Genomic DNA, 15141 nt, shown 5'->3' with positions numbered 1-15141 from the left:
TATGAGAGTAACACTAGCTGCTGTTACAGACAGATCCCCAAGTCTCAATGGCTTACTGTAACAAAAATTCCTCTTATCACAATGCTCTCCTTGAAGCAGTGATAAAGCAACCCAGGATCCTTCCATTGTGTGACTCTGCCATCTTCCAGGGATCATCCTCCTGTGCATTCAGCCAGCAGATGGGGAAAGAGCTCATAGGACTGGGTGGGTGAGATGTTTTTTACCGAGGTCTGGGAATGGCGAAGTTTACTTTTTGCCAAGTGTACCCCTGGCTGTATGCCCTAGAGAAGGAAATGGAGTTTGGTAAGCACCTAAGAGTTTTTGCCAAAACCTAACTGCTCATAATTCTGATTTCCATAAGAAAGACTAATCAAGCATCTATTCTACACTTCAATTTATGTTGGTTTATGCTTTAAAAACAAATACACATCCACAGCCAGGTAAGTGCACAAAATTTAGAATCTTTCTCAAAAAGGCAAGCATACGCAAATTGGATAGTCATATTTACATGTGTATATAAAATGTATAGATATAACTGAATTTGGCAATTATTAAAACAGTTTCACATTATTCACAAATTGGCTAAAAACCTCTCAGCTGCTCAAAAGTAAAAAACCCTACCCAAAAGGGTGTCAAAATACTTGTAAGTACCCCTACATTGCTTCACATCTGATATTACTAGAATTAAAATAAAAATTTCTAAGTGCTTCTAGATTAATTTTAGATCTTAAAAAAAGAACGGCAAGATAAAGTCCTCTCAAAGAAAACAACAAAAATTCTCCAGAGGAGCTAAAATAGGGTAATAAGGGGTATATCCATTCTGTAAGTACGTATTTTAGATAAAAATGACATGGGAATTGGCTTCTGGAAAAATGCACTTGTAGATAAATTTTTCCTGTTTCCTTTTAAAATGACTTGTATAATACAAGGACAACTTTTTAAAGCTACCATGTATCAACAACCACGTGACAGGCTCTGTGCTGTGCCTTCTGTGTGTTCCTATTTCAAGCCCACAACTAACCTTTGACATAAGTACTAAAAAGGCCTGGTTCTTTTAGAATGGATAGAGATCAGAATCAAAACAGTCTAAAGCAAAAACATATTTATATATAACTTGTTTCTAACTCCCACTGACCTCAAGTTCAGCTACCAAGGATAAAGAAAACAGAAATAAACCTATGACAACATTTAGAAAATTGACCCGTTTTAATTTTTTAAAAACAAAACCACAACACAACATCCATTTTTTTTTTTTTTTTTGCCATCTACAATTCAGTTATATCCAAATATTCTAAGACCGGAGTCCCCTGCCCAGAAGCAGGGAATTAAAATGAGACGCTGAGTCACACAAAGGTGAATGCTGAAGATCAAAGTTCCAGCTATAGGTCACAAGTCTTCCATTCAAACACACTCTAATTCTTTTCCTTTCACAGTTTGTTCAAGTGTTTTACTGGAAGTTCTTTAAAATAAATTCAACCTAGACACCAGGTTTCTTCAATGATACAAAGCCCCATGACATTTGTGTTTCCATCTGATTGACAGGAATAAAAAGTAATTTTTATCTTTGTCTTTTTTTGGTAGCATAAAGAAGTAAAACTATCAGCCAGATTCCTTTAGTAATAAATGAGGAAAGGAGAGATGAGAAAAGACCTGGGCTGTGCTGGGTGCTGGTTTCTACTTGTCTTTCTGAGAGTGTGACTTTAGAAGCGTTAAATCACACTCTTGCCACTACAATGATTAGTACTAGTAATCTTTTTTTAGATGATAAAAAGGAAAATATCCAATGGACATAAAAATGGTCAAAGTTGTTTGTTTTTTTTTTTTACTGCAGGTCAACTTTTTCCCCCCAGAAAAGATACAAAATGAACATTTAATTGGGATGGTAACTCCACTGGACATTCCAATTTACCCAGTTGCTTGTTCCCCACGATAAGGGGAAGAGGCATTAAGCTTTATTAGTAATGTTATAGTAGTAACCAGATATGTCAATGGCAGCTTATTTCAGGTCCATCAATCCTTTGAGCACAGGTAGGAAAGCATGGCTGTTGTTCTCCAACTGCCCACATCTGAATACATTCCGCTATCATGGAAACTACAAAGGAAGGAAAAATATATTTATTCCAAGATTCATTTACTGGGATTTTTAAGCGCCCTCTCTTCCATAGAGCCCCCGAGTGGTGATAATGTGCTAGGGGCTGCTGTGTTTCCCGGCATGAGCTCCCATCCTCTGAGGGTCCTGAGAAGGATAGTGGATTGGTCCTGGAGCCCTCATGAAAGGAGGGGGTGGTCCCATTGGGTGGAACATGTGTGGCCCAAAACCTACAGATAGGAGAGAAAAATCTGTTAGGCTTGTAGTTCTCTTGACAACCTTTCAAACCCTGAATTTTCTAAGGCCAATACCACCTACACATAAATCAAATTGACATGGGGCTTCAGAAAATGTCAGTTCACAAGACTTGCTTAGGAATGTCTACCTGCATGACTTCCTTGGTTTTAGAAACCTTCCCCCTCAAGATGCCTTAAAAAAAAAAAAAAAACTCCACATGTCTCAGGTATTGCTAGTATGTCATCTGAGCCTCTGCTATCTATCAAACATGCCAAGCCTATCAGACAGGATTTGATCAGAATTGGGGAGGTGAGGGAGATATCAAGCTGATGGCAAGACCCTGTCATCATTAACCTCAATGCTTTATACTCGAGTGAAGGGTGTTCAGAAACCAGAACTTTCTCCAGAGAGTATGGGAACTCTGCACAGGAGAACCTGCTGCTTGTGATTTACTTACACTGCTCATACTGGCATTGACAGTGCTATAAAGAGCAGTGCTATACAAAGTGCTAGTCCCTAAACTGTTTATTACTTGTCATGAACAAGATAAAGAGCTTGAGCCAAAATGTAACTTCATTACATGACCAAGCACACTGTTCAGTTCATCTGACAATTTTTGGTAACACGACTTTCTTGACGAATTTACATTTTGGTGCAAACTCCTTACCTTGTTGCAGGCAGGTAGTGAAGGCTCTGCGAGCTAACACACACCCACAGCCTACAGGACTTTGCCAGGGTTTCCCGATTTCCTCAGAAGGAAGCTGGTTACCTGGGGGTGGGGGCGGGGCAATACCGGGCGGGGGTGGCAGGGCGATGTTCACCACGGCTGGAGGGCCGCTGGGGGGTAGGTTGAAGTAGTTGGCTGAGGCCTCTTCTTCTGCGGCAGGAGGAGGAGGAAGAGCTAAAGAAGAGAAACAGCTGGTTAGAGCAGAGGACAACCGTGCAACAGCACTTCCACTGCCTTGAAATCCTGGGAGGTCCTGCTGGGAGAACACAGCTGCTGGGAGCCAGAGACCTGGGTCTCTTCTAACGTCCGTGGGACACGAGGGCAGTGTGAGCAACTGAAGTTAGCAAGCTACCAGGTAGGCAGAAAGTCTGCACTCACCTCCTGGTAGCCCTGGAACGGGCTCTAGCTTGATTCCAGAGTCTGTGGTTCCGTCCTTCTCCTTTTCTTTTCCTCTGGCTGCTTGGGACCTGGGAGACACAGACCCTTACGCCATCAGCACATGGTCCCACCTCCTCTCACACCCCTGCTTCTCATGTTTCCTAGACAAACGGATTTCCTACACTCCTTGCCTCCTTTTCAGCACACACTCTTTTCCCGTAAGTGCCACAGTGCACAGTGGATAAGAGCAAAGGTTTTGAAGCCAGAAAGACTTGGGTTCAAAATTCACTAGAACTGCTGTAGGGGCTGGAGGAGGCAACGCCCATGTGCTGAGCCCAGTGCTCAGAAAGCCCTCCGTGAGGACTGCGGCTGCTGCTGCTGCTGTGAGAGGTCTCCCTGGCTCCAAGCCAGAAACACGTTCCACCTTTGAATGTCCCGGGCATTTTACTTGTGTCTCTCTTACGCAATCACCACTTTCAAACTTATGTTAGCTATTCTTCTTCACTAGATAGCTGGCCTACAGAGGACAGAATCTAGGTCTAATTCCTGTGTAAACTCTCATGCCACATTTCATGCCCTGGCATTACCCTTGGCCTATAATAGCTGGTCACAAAACACATGAACCTTCAAAGGATCAGATCACTACACCAAAACCCTGAATAAACTTCCAAAATAGCATCTTCCTAATATCCACAGGAATGGAGTGCCAGAGAGAATGAAAAATTCTTTTTAAAGGTCCTATTGATTTAAGCCTATTCACCGAAAGCTTACTAGTCCCCAGATAATGAAAAGGTTCTTGAAAATCTCAATAATGCTATTTTAATACAGTCTAATGCTCACCTTCCCCATTTCACGTTGAGCCTGCGGCCATTGACGATCAACTTGTTAAAGGACTTCTCAGCAGCCACTTCTGCAGCCTGCCTTGTGGCAAACTGGATGAAAGCACACTGCTGTCTCTGCACAACAGTGATTGTCCGGATCTCTCCAAACTGGTAGAAGTGATTTCTGAAGCAATACAGGTAGAGAAAAACAAGAGTTAATAACACAGACATTCCCAGGAAGTTGAATATGGATTATTAACTCTTTTTTTTTTTTTGCGGTACGCAGGCCTCTCACTGGTGTGGCCTCTCCCACTGCAGAGCACAGGCTCCGGACGCGCAGGCTCAGCGGTCATGGCTCACGGGCCCAGTCGCTCCGCAGCATGTGGCATCTTCCTGGACCGGGGCACAAAGCCACGTCCCCTGCATCGGCAAGTAGACTCTCAACCACTGCGCCACCAGGGAAGCCCTGGATTACTAACTCTTTAACTGATTCACTATAAGGCAGGTGGCCCCACGGTGATCTGCCTAATTACCTGCAGGTGGTTCTCCCATACCTTACACCCTATTGTGGGTGCTGTGTATTGAGGAAGGGAAAGAAAAATGATGAGTAAATAAAGGCTATCAAACATCTCAGGGTTTTTCCCATGGAGGAAAAGGGGCTCCAGAAGGCTCCCTAAAGACCTTAAACCCTAGATAAGGGGTTGGCAAACTACAGCCCCCATGGCTGATGAGCGAAGAACGTTTTTAAAAAAAATTTTTTTTAAGGTTGTAAAAAAGAAGAGAAAGAGCAGGTGGGAAAACGTCTGCCACCCCCTGGGGACACTCTAGCTCACTTAGGGTTTAATGCAGACAAGCTACCAAGGGCAGGTTGTACACCTATAAGAGTTTCTTCTATCTCTTTGCAAGAGGCAATTTCCATCAGTATTTGCCCAGATGTTTCACCTAGCCATGCATAATGAAAGCCAAGAATAACACAAATTTACCGAATACCAATCTCTCTAAATAGCCAACAAGTTAAACCATAAGGTTTTATAATTGCAAAGCTCTCCCTCCCCTACAAAATTAATCATACTTGGATATGTGCCATCTTTAGAAATTCTAACGGCTATTAGGCCAAACAGAAGCTCATGTAATTAATACCCTACACAAGCATGGAATAAGCACTGTTGAGGAACATTATGTGGCATCACAAAGGACAACTTTATAAAAATTCCAGTCAGCATGACACTAACTCTAGAGCAACTAAAGAAAAATGTACCTTATACAGAATTATCATGTTTTTGCCAAAAAAAAAAAAAATTCTAGGGCAGGTGAAGGCAAAAATAACTCATAAAATGATATTCACAAACCTTAGATCTGTCTCAGTAATGGTATCGCCCAGGCCACCAACATACAGTGTGGTGATAGTCTTGTCCTCTGGCGGGTCCAGACGAGGCATTGTTGATGCCCGCTTTAAAAGTTTATCTGCCACAGGGTCATTGATTCCATAATATCGGTCTTTAATGTTCTGATCAGCAAGGGGGTCATCCGGATCTGTTGGCTTCTCATGTCTATGGTTCAGGAAAGAACAATGCATAAAGGTGAAACAAGGGAAAAAATGTTACAGATACCACCCAACAGGAGGTACAAAAGTCCCCGTTTGATCTAGAAACCATGGCCATACCAAAACATAACTATTAAAACAGAGCTAATATCAAGGGATTTACTGTATCATACAAGGACTTGCTAGCCTCCGAAAAGCCACTTAAATGGCCACAGCGTGGCAGAGTTTCCTTATAAAGAAATGTTTTTGACACAATCCACTCCAAAACAAAAGGTAACCAAAACATGATTACCCTCCTCTAGGTCAAGGTTTCTTAATGTGTCTGAGGTCTTGCATTCCACTCAGAGTCTTATTAATCTATGGACCCAACCCCAGAAAAAATCATAGCTAGCTTTTTGTTGTGTGTAGGTTTCACCAATCCCAAAGTAAGAACTCCTAATCCAGATGCCTGGCAGTCTTGAGTCAAACACACTTACACATTCTTTAGAAGTCTGGTCTTAATCTGATTTCAACTATACACTGAGATTCAAGCCAATCACACCATGATGGCAAAGACTTACATCTTACGCAGAAACTTTTGAGGTCAACACTGATATTTTATGGCAGAGCAATTTAGTTTCCCAAGGCTTGGTTGTAAGTAAAAGTTCCATTATAAATAAAAACAATTTAGTCAAGCTCTAGTCCTAAGATATAAGACATATGACACTAGTTCTATAAACTTTTACATTTTAAAGCAAAAATAGTTTAAGCTAGCACCTCCCCCTTCTTAGATGACTAATCATCTGAAAGCAAAAACTGAAAAAGCAGTTCAGCTCTTGCCTGTATGGACACTCCTCTCCTCTCTTACATTCTCCTTTCACCCAGAAGGAGCAAATGTGGGGTCGATTCCTTTTGTAGTAGGGTGTGGTCCGGGCCAGTTTGAGCAGCATGTCACTGGTGGATGTGGCCTTCCCCAACATGCCAACTGGCCGTGTTCCATCAGAGTTAGAAATCTATAAAGGAATGACACATTCAAAAGATAAATTACACAGGTTGTATGAATCCCCCAGGATTCTTTCATTAAATATAAAACTACATCAAGCAAGTGGCAACATACTTCTCGTTCCATATTCTGTGTATAGTATTCTTTGTTGACATCGGACTTTGGCATGTCATCCTTAAAAGACAATCCTGCGTCACGAACCTGGATGGGCAAGCCTAGAACAAAGGAAAGGAGGAAAAAACTCAAAATATATTTTAAACCATATCCAAACTGAATATGTAGACAGAATACATCATTCTTCCTTTCTCCACTTCCTTATTTGGTACCAGAGGCTTGCTTTATTTATTTATTTATTTATTTATTTATTTATTTATTTATTTTTGCGGTACGCGGGCCTCTCACTGTTGTGGCCTCTCCCGTTGCGGAGCACAGGCTCCGGACGCGCAGGCTCAGCTGCCATGGCTCACGGGCCCAGCCACTCCGCGGCATGTGGGATCCTCCAGGACCGGGGCACGAACCCGTGTCCGCTGCATCGGCAGGAGGACTCTCAACCACTGCGCCACCAGGGAAGCCCCAGAGGCTTTATTTTAATTCAAAATCTTTAACACCATCAGGCCAATACTACTACAGAGCATTCTAAGAAATTATCCAAATTCCTGAGTTTTCATGAAATTTCATGAAATTAATGTTTTAGAAAATCTTTTAGATGAACAAACTTTTACTAGAGTTAGATTTGACCTGCAATTAATAATGCATCTAGCTTTTACTATGCCATAATTTATTTAAAATAAATATTAAAAATGGATTATTTTTAGGCTTGTCCTACACATCCTCTGGATAATCACAGTCATGTAAGGGTCATTATATTCCAGAATCAGAACACCCCCTTAACAAACATACAAATAATATTAAACAATATGTGACCAGGACTCTGATTAGCAGAGTCAACGTTCTGAACTTTACATAGATAAACTTGTATTTTCCTTTTCCCTTTTATTTTACTGTATAGTAGAAACTTTTGTTGAAAGAATATTTTTCGCATAAATAAAAAGTCATCTGCAGTTAAAAAAATCACTCCCAAAAGCAGTTACTCTGAAACAGTAGCAATATAGTATATCAGTCCTAACAGTATATTTGATACAAAAATCTTGAGCACAATTAGCCAGAACTTTGTCAGGGATTGTGGGAAAAAAAGCTCTGGATTTAGAAAGAAGCCAAAGGCAAAGAAATTACCTATCATAGCAACAATGCCTTTAACTTACCTTGGCTACAAAGGTATACAGAAGGGAGGTTTCGGCCAGTGCTGATCAATTACCAACTTTTCTTTAAGTCCCTACTGTTGTTCAGAACGCTAGAATAAACTAGTATGGTTCTTTTCTTCTTGGGAAAAGCAGAGCACAGCAGACACTCCAAAGTGGGTGAGAACCAGAGAAGGGGTGAGAAGTGGGAGACAAGAAAACTGGTTTGTTGTGTAGAGTAGTTGCACACTTTCAGACCTATGGGACAGGCCAAACATACCATACTCTAGGTCCAAGAGGCAGGTCTGACAGACATTCTTCAATTTACTGCAGGTCTGGCAAACTTCAGTCTTCTTGAAACGCATGCGGACCCCGGGGCACCAACGAAACACTGTGAACGGCCTGGCACAGATCTGGAACACAAAATAAAGCCACAGAGTGTTAATGGTCCTGATCTGGACAATCAATCCAGGAGATTTAATAAAAGGATCCCTGAATCTAGGGTGCAGAAGAGATCTTAGCAATCATCTAGTCTAAACACCATATGATGTTTCAATCCTTTACAACACCCTTCCTCAGTAGTTAAAAAATTCACATAGTACAGAAATAAAATACTCAAAAATCAAAGTCCTCCCCACCCTAGAGGTCACCACCATTAATGATATAACCCTTAATCTTTTACGGGGTGAGTAGGGAGTGTCATATACTCCTCTGCGAATCTTATGATGGCTATGACCTTCCTCCTCAGCTAAAATGCTCATGTGCATAATCAAACAATACTTGGTATATACAATCTCAGGGGGTTCAAAGCCCAACCACAGACACCAAGTTAAGAATCCTTACATTAAAGGGCTCATTTTCTTACCCCTACACTAAACAGTTAACAGCCAATGAGTATATAAATGATACATGAATGTCTGTGTAGCAGTCACTTTTATAAAGGACTTCATACCTCAGCAAGTGGAAGAGAAAAGGAAAATAAAATTAAACCATTACTCTTTAAACATACTTACTTTGCATTCCTTCCCGTACTTTTCTTTGGTCTGAAATAGAAAAAATAGAAAAGAACGAGTTATGGAAAGAAGAAAACCTAATGCCTGCTCCTTCTCTAGACAGGACCTAAGAAATTTATCTGGAAATCCCTGGCATCTTGAAGAGAGGAGGAAAAAATCCACCCTTTTGGGGAGGGAGGGGGGGTAAGGGAGGGCTGGGGATATAATCTAGTCACCTACAAGTTATAACCTCGTAAGAATCTTACAGATCTAACACCAGGTAAGTATGTACCTTTCCACAACCGCAACTCTTAGATTCATTTCTGGCTCCGAAGTTCTCTCCCAAGAACAATTTCCTAATGGTTTCCACAGTCCCTAAATGGAGGATGCAGCCATGGCCAGCCCATTTTACAAAGTTTAGTCAGAGTTAACTACTACAGACTCATCCTGTGCTGGTCCCCTGCATATAGTCAACCAATACCTCCAAGATTGATCACAACACAGCCCTAATCTAAGTATTAAAAATGTTAACTGCTGCTAATTTTACCCTTATTTGTAAGGATAAAGGGTACCTTATACTAAACAGATTACAAGGTGCAGAGGCCAAAAGGCACTTGATTAGGAGTCAGGAAACCTAGATTTTTAGTTCTGGTTCTCCTAATTTGCTGAGGTACCTGGAGTCAGAATATCTGAACTTAGATACTAGCTCCACACCTTACTTGCTATATTGAAAAGACATAAACTCCCTTTGCCTCTGGTTAACAGACCTATCTCCTAGGTAAATGCTCAACGAATATTAGCTATTATTATGACTCTTATATCACAGGACTGTTGCTGAGTTCCAAAGTGAGAGAACAAGCATGACAGTCCTTTGCAAATTCGTCGTACACTTAGGGTTAGTAAAGGGGCAAATTACTTCTCAGCTAGACAAACACATCACCGACAGTGTGCAAGTACCACAACACTGACAGTACACAGACAGTAAGTCCCGTTTCACACACGATCACTCACCATTCGGATATATGGGTTTTCTCCAAGACACGTCTGGCACAGAATAGGGAAGTCCTGGTGAAAATGGGAAATCCGGTCGAACGCCAGGCTCCGAAGACCCTGCCATCTCGGCCACAGTGGTGGGGCGGGGGGAGGGGACGAGGAGCGAGGTTGGGGAACAGGGCAGGAACCCGAGGTCCAGCACGGGCCGGGTCGCGGACGGGGTGCTGTCTGCACTTCCGGCAGACGACGGGAGAAAAGACCCGATCGAAAAGAGTGGAGGGAGTAGAGATGTAAAGGGGGCTGCTGCCGGACCCTGGCTAAGCCCTCTCCCTCCAAGCCCGCAGGAGGGCCGCCCTTCAGCTTTCAGCCGTGGCAGAGTTAGGCCGCGGTGCTGGCTTCTCCTCGGAATTCCCTCGGCTGCGCCGCAGCCATGTTCCTGCCCGCCCGCTGGAAGCCTGGCTTCGCTGCCTCTTTCCGTCCTCCTCCGGCAGGCATACTCACCGCATCCTCCCAGTTCTGCCTGTTGTAGGTGTTGGAACCCAGAGAGGTCGCCATCTTGAGAGCGTCTGGAGGTAGGCGCAGCTTCCGAGCTGGGAGAGAAGACCGCCACAATCCCGTCAGGCCCCGAGGCTGCCTACGGCCGTCGACGTCTTATTTACGCGTCTTGTGCGCCCTTGAGCGGGGGGCGGGCCTTGTGCGTCATGACGTCGCCCGCTCAGAATTTCTTCGCTTGATAGTTGGCTTCCTGGTGCTTCTTCAGAGTGGTGACAGCAAGGGATGAAGAGTCACAAGTACAATCGGTTTATTTTAATATTTGAGTGAAAGAATAAAGGAACAAGTAATGAATGAGGGGTTAAAACAGCGTTGGTCCCCACTGAGCGCTTATTATGCCAAACGGTGGGGTAACGTCTTGCCGTTACCGTGTCTTTTAATTCCCACAATAAGCCCTCTCTGTGTAGGGTTGCCAGATTTAGCAAGGAAAACCCAGAATGTCTACTTAAATTTGAATTTCAGATAAACAGCGAACTCTATTTTAGTTCCAAATATGTTCCAAACATGTTTACACTAAATAATGACTGGTTTTTCTGAAAGTGAAATTTATCAGGATGTCTTGTACTTTATCTGGCAACCACTACCCTCTAGGCAAGTATTCTTGTACCTCTTTTATAGAAGGAAACTGAGGTTTAGAGAGGTTAAGTAACTTGCTTCTGGTCGTGTAGCTAGAAAAATGGTGAAGCCACAAATCCAAAGACAAGTGCTGTGTTTCCAACTTCTGAAATGAAAAGGGTCCTATGGATCAACACATGTATTGTTACATCGTTTTTGGAACAACTCATAACCACACTGCCGATATTTTATGAATTTCAATCGTCCTGGTATCACTTTCATAATTTTTGACATATCCTGTCATCAAACAAATACTTTTATTTATGCCACCTTATGTCTTAACAATTAGGTTTAAAGCATAATTTGTGTAAAATCTTACCCTTTTTACTTGAACAATTACGAATTTTTACATATAGTCATACAAATATAGAATAGTTCTATCATCTTTCATCCCCAAAAGTTCCCTTGTGCTGAGTGAATCCACTTCTCCCCATGCTTGGTCCACGGCAACCACTGATCTGTGTTCTGCCCCTATAGTTTTGCCATTTCCAGAATATCATAAATGGAATCCTGTATTGCCTTTTGGGTCTGATTTCTTTCTCTTCGCATATTGTATTTGAAGTTCATCCATACTGTTACATGTATCAGTAATTTGTTCCTTTTTATTGCTGAGAATTTAATTGTATGGATGCACCTGGGGTTAAACACACACCGCCCCACACACACACACTTGCCAGTTGATGAACATTTGAGTTGTTCCAGATTTGAATGAATATAAATAAAGGCATAAGCTCATGCAGCTCAATATCAAAAAGACAAACAACCCAATCCAAAAATGGGCAGAAGACCTAAATAGACATTTCTCCAAAGAAGACATACAGATTGCCAACAAACACATGAAAGGATGCTCAACATCACTAATCATTAGAGAAATGCAAATCAAAGCTACAATGAGGCATCACCTCACACCAGTCAGAATGGGCATCATCAAAAAATCTACAAACAGTAAATGGTGGAGAGGGTGTGGAGAAAAGGGAACCCTCTTGCACTGCTGGTGGGAATGTAAATTGGTACAGCCACTATGGAGAACAGTATGGAGGTTCCTCAAAAAACTAAAAATAGACCTACCATAGGACCCAGCAGTCCTACTACTGGGCATATACCCTGAGAAAACCACAATTCAAAAAGAATCATGTACCACAATGTTCATTGCAGCTCTATTTGCAATAGCCAGGACATGGAAGCAACCTAAGTGTCCATCGACAGATGAATGGATAAAGAAGATATGGCACATATATACAATGGAATATTACTCAGCCATAAAAAGAAACGAAATTGAGTTATTTGTAGTGAGGTGGATGGACTTAGAGTCTGTCATACAGAGTGAAGTAAGTCAGAAAGAGAAAAACAAATACCGTATGCTAACACATATACATGGAATCTAAAAAAAAAAAAAAAAAGGTTCTGAAGAAACTAAGGGCAGGACAGGAATAAAGACACAGACGTAGAGAATGGACTTGAGGACACGGGGAGGGGGAAGGGTAAGCTGGGATGAAGTGAGAGAGTGGCATTGACATATACACACTACCAAATGTAAAATAGCTAGCTAGTGGGAAGTAGCCGCATAGCACAGGGAGATCAGCTCGGTGCTTTCTGACCACCTAGATGGGTGGGATAGGGAGGGTGGGAGGGAGACACAGAGGGAGGAGTTATGAGGATATATGTATATGTATAGCTGATTCACTTTGTTATAAAGCAGAAACTAACACCATTGTAAAGTATACTCCAATAAAGATATTAAAAAAAATAAAAACAAAACCCCAAAATAAATAAATAAAGGCATTATAAACATTCACATACAGGTTGTTGTACAGACATAGGTTTTCATTTTGCATGTGTAAATACCTAGGAGTGGGATTGCTTGATCGTATGGTATGTTTTTTTCCTGTATAAGAAAGTGCTTGCGTTTATCTGAGCTTCGTGCATCTGTGATTTGTTGTCCTTCATTGTATTTTGAAAATTCTTAAGTGTCATCTCTTTAAATATTCTGCCCAGTTTCTTCTCCATCTGGGACTCCAATTACACGTTAGACTATTTGATATTATCCCATAGACCTTGAATACGCTGTTGTTTTCTTTTTGAGAGTTTCAGTTTGGACCATTTCTATTGATCCGTTTCCAAGTTTCCTGATTATTTCCTCAGGTATGACAAGGTGTTCTGATGAGCCCAGAGAAAACATTCCTCATCTCTGATCCTGTGGTTTTCATTTCAATTTGTCCCTTTCTTATAGTTTCTACCTCTCTGCTGAAATCTGTCATGCATATTATCCCTATTTTCAAATAGATCTTTGACATGTTAATCAGAGTTTAAGTCCCTGACCAATAATTCCAACATCTGGGTCATACCTGTATAGGGTCTCATTGATTGTCTATCACAAACGGGTTGATTTCTCTTGCTTCTTTGTGTATCTCAAAATTTTTGTTGAATGCCAGTCATTACTTATGTAACAGTAGAGACTGAAGTCAATATTATTAATGCTTGGAAATAGGCAAGCCTCTTCTGTCAGGCCATTCGTGTGGGGTTTGGTCATTCTGGTCAGAAATTGAGCTAGGTTTGGGTTTTGTTGTTGCGATGGTTGCCCTCAGTGTTTGAAACCACAGGTTTCATATCCACTAATTTTGTGCTTTGGGGCTGAAGAATTTTTCTCAAGTGTTCATACTTCATCCTTAGCTTTCAGCTTTCCTGCATACCTGCACCATATGGTTAAGTCTCTATGCCTTTGCCCATGCCCCCAGCAGCTGCTTGCTACATTGGGAGTCAGGGAGGACTCAGGGATACTTTGTTCTAATTAAGCCTCAGTCTTTTTTTTTTTAATTTTTAAAAAATTAATTATTTTTGGCTACGTTGGGTCTTCGTTGCTACACGTGGGCTTTCTCTAGTTGCGGCGAGTGGGGGCTACTCTTCATTGTGGTGCGCGGGCTTCTCATTGCGGTGGCTCCTCTTTGTTGTGGAGCACAGGCTTTAGGCGCAAGGGCTTCAACTGTGGCACGCAGGCTCAGTAGTTGTGGCTCACAGGCTCAGTAGTTGTGGCTCGCAGGCTCAGTAGTTGTGGTGCACGGGCTTAGTCGCTCTGCATCACATGGGATCTTCCTGAACCAGGGCTCGAACCCGTGTCCCCTGCATTGGCAGGCGGACTCTCAAACCACCGTGCCACCAGGGAAGTCCAGCAGGCAGATTCTTAACCACTGCGTCACCAGGGAAGTCCCAAAGCCTCAGTCTTTAGTAGGTCCTTCGTGCCCAGGCCTTGGGAATGGGTCTTTTCTCAGCATTCTTGCCCCTCCTGTCTGTGGCAGCCAAACCCTGACTTGTATCTGTGGTTGGTGTTGAGGGGGGAGAGTTTCTTGCCCTTCTTGCATTGGCAAGAGGACTTTAATGGTATTGGTATAAAATCCTGGGGGTGCTCAGGACTGAATCCTGTCCCTCCCAAGGGTAGAGGTTTTTTCTTACCTTGTCCCAGCAGCAATGGGTCTTTACCTGTGTTCTAGGGAGACAGGGTTTTCTGCTCCTCCCCCAGTGGCTTAGGCCTTTTTGCTCCTAATGAGGGAAGGGCCTAGCCAGGGGGAGGCAAGGTTTCATGCCTTTCCTACTCCTCCTTCCTTTGCATGCCTCCAAACCAAGGGAGGCTCTGTAGAGCTCCAGCACCCCACTGCCCCCAAGTCTTTCTCATGAACACCCGGTGGAGGTTTTGGAAAGAGCTTGTCAGTGCATGCAAGGTCTGCTAGTATCTCAGGCTCCCAGGGGTTTTATACTGTCATGTTAGCCCCAGTTTGGCCTTTAGCAATTCTTTTAGTTGATTTCCTCTTACCTGCTTATATGTTGGTCAACACTTCTTCCTCCCATGCTCTGCTACAGGTGAGCCAGTCTACATCCCATCTCTCCTTGGAGGGGTCTGTCCTTCCTTGAAATTCAGGCTAGTTGACTGCCCTGCCACATCAGCTATCTGATACAGATCCAATAAAATTTATGATTTTGTC

General features: G+C 42.6%; 1 protein-coding gene across 1 annotated transcript; it reads right to left on the bottom strand.

The window, feature by feature from the left end:
• Positions 1-1191: 1191 nt before the first annotated feature.
• RBM22 (RNA binding motif protein 22) lies at positions 1192-10670 on the bottom strand. The gene is made up of 11 exons (XM_007448042.1): positions 10502-10670; positions 10019-10072; positions 9029-9058; positions 8296-8428; positions 6892-6992; positions 6615-6787; positions 5602-5802; positions 4272-4436; positions 3432-3520; positions 3096-3227; positions 1192-2319 (listed from the first exon to the last, which is right to left on the bottom strand). The coding sequence occupies exons 1-11, from the start codon at positions 10553-10555 to the stop codon at positions 2189-2191; spliced, it is 1263 nt and encodes a 420-aa protein (XP_007448104.1). The 5' UTR covers positions 10556-10670; the 3' UTR covers positions 1192-2188.
• Between the last annotated feature and the right edge of the window lie 4471 nt (positions 10671-15141).

This window comes from Lipotes vexillifer, unplaced genomic scaffold, assembly GCF_000442215.2.
Source record: "Lipotes vexillifer unplaced genomic scaffold, Lipotes_vexillifer_v1.1 scaffold121, whole genome shotgun sequence".
In the NCBI taxonomy this organism is placed as follows: domain Eukaryota; kingdom Metazoa; phylum Chordata; class Mammalia; order Artiodactyla; family Lipotidae; genus Lipotes; species Lipotes vexillifer.
Note: the sequence above shows the minus strand (reverse complement) of the source record. Positions and strands in the feature narration are given on the sequence as shown.

Coding starts and splice junctions, on each gene's coding strand:
- RBM22 (XM_007448042.1), bottom strand. CDS start 10,555: ATGGCGACCTCTCTGGGTTCCAACACCTACAACAGGCAGAACTGGGAG. Junction 9,059..10,018: donor AAAACCCATATATCCGAATG/GTGAGTGATCGT, acceptor TTTCTATTTCAG/ACCAAAGAAAAGTACGGGAA. Junction 6,788..6,891: donor CACAGAATATGGAACGAGAA/GTATGTTGCCAC, acceptor ATTCCTTTATAG/ATTTCTAACTCTGATGGAAC.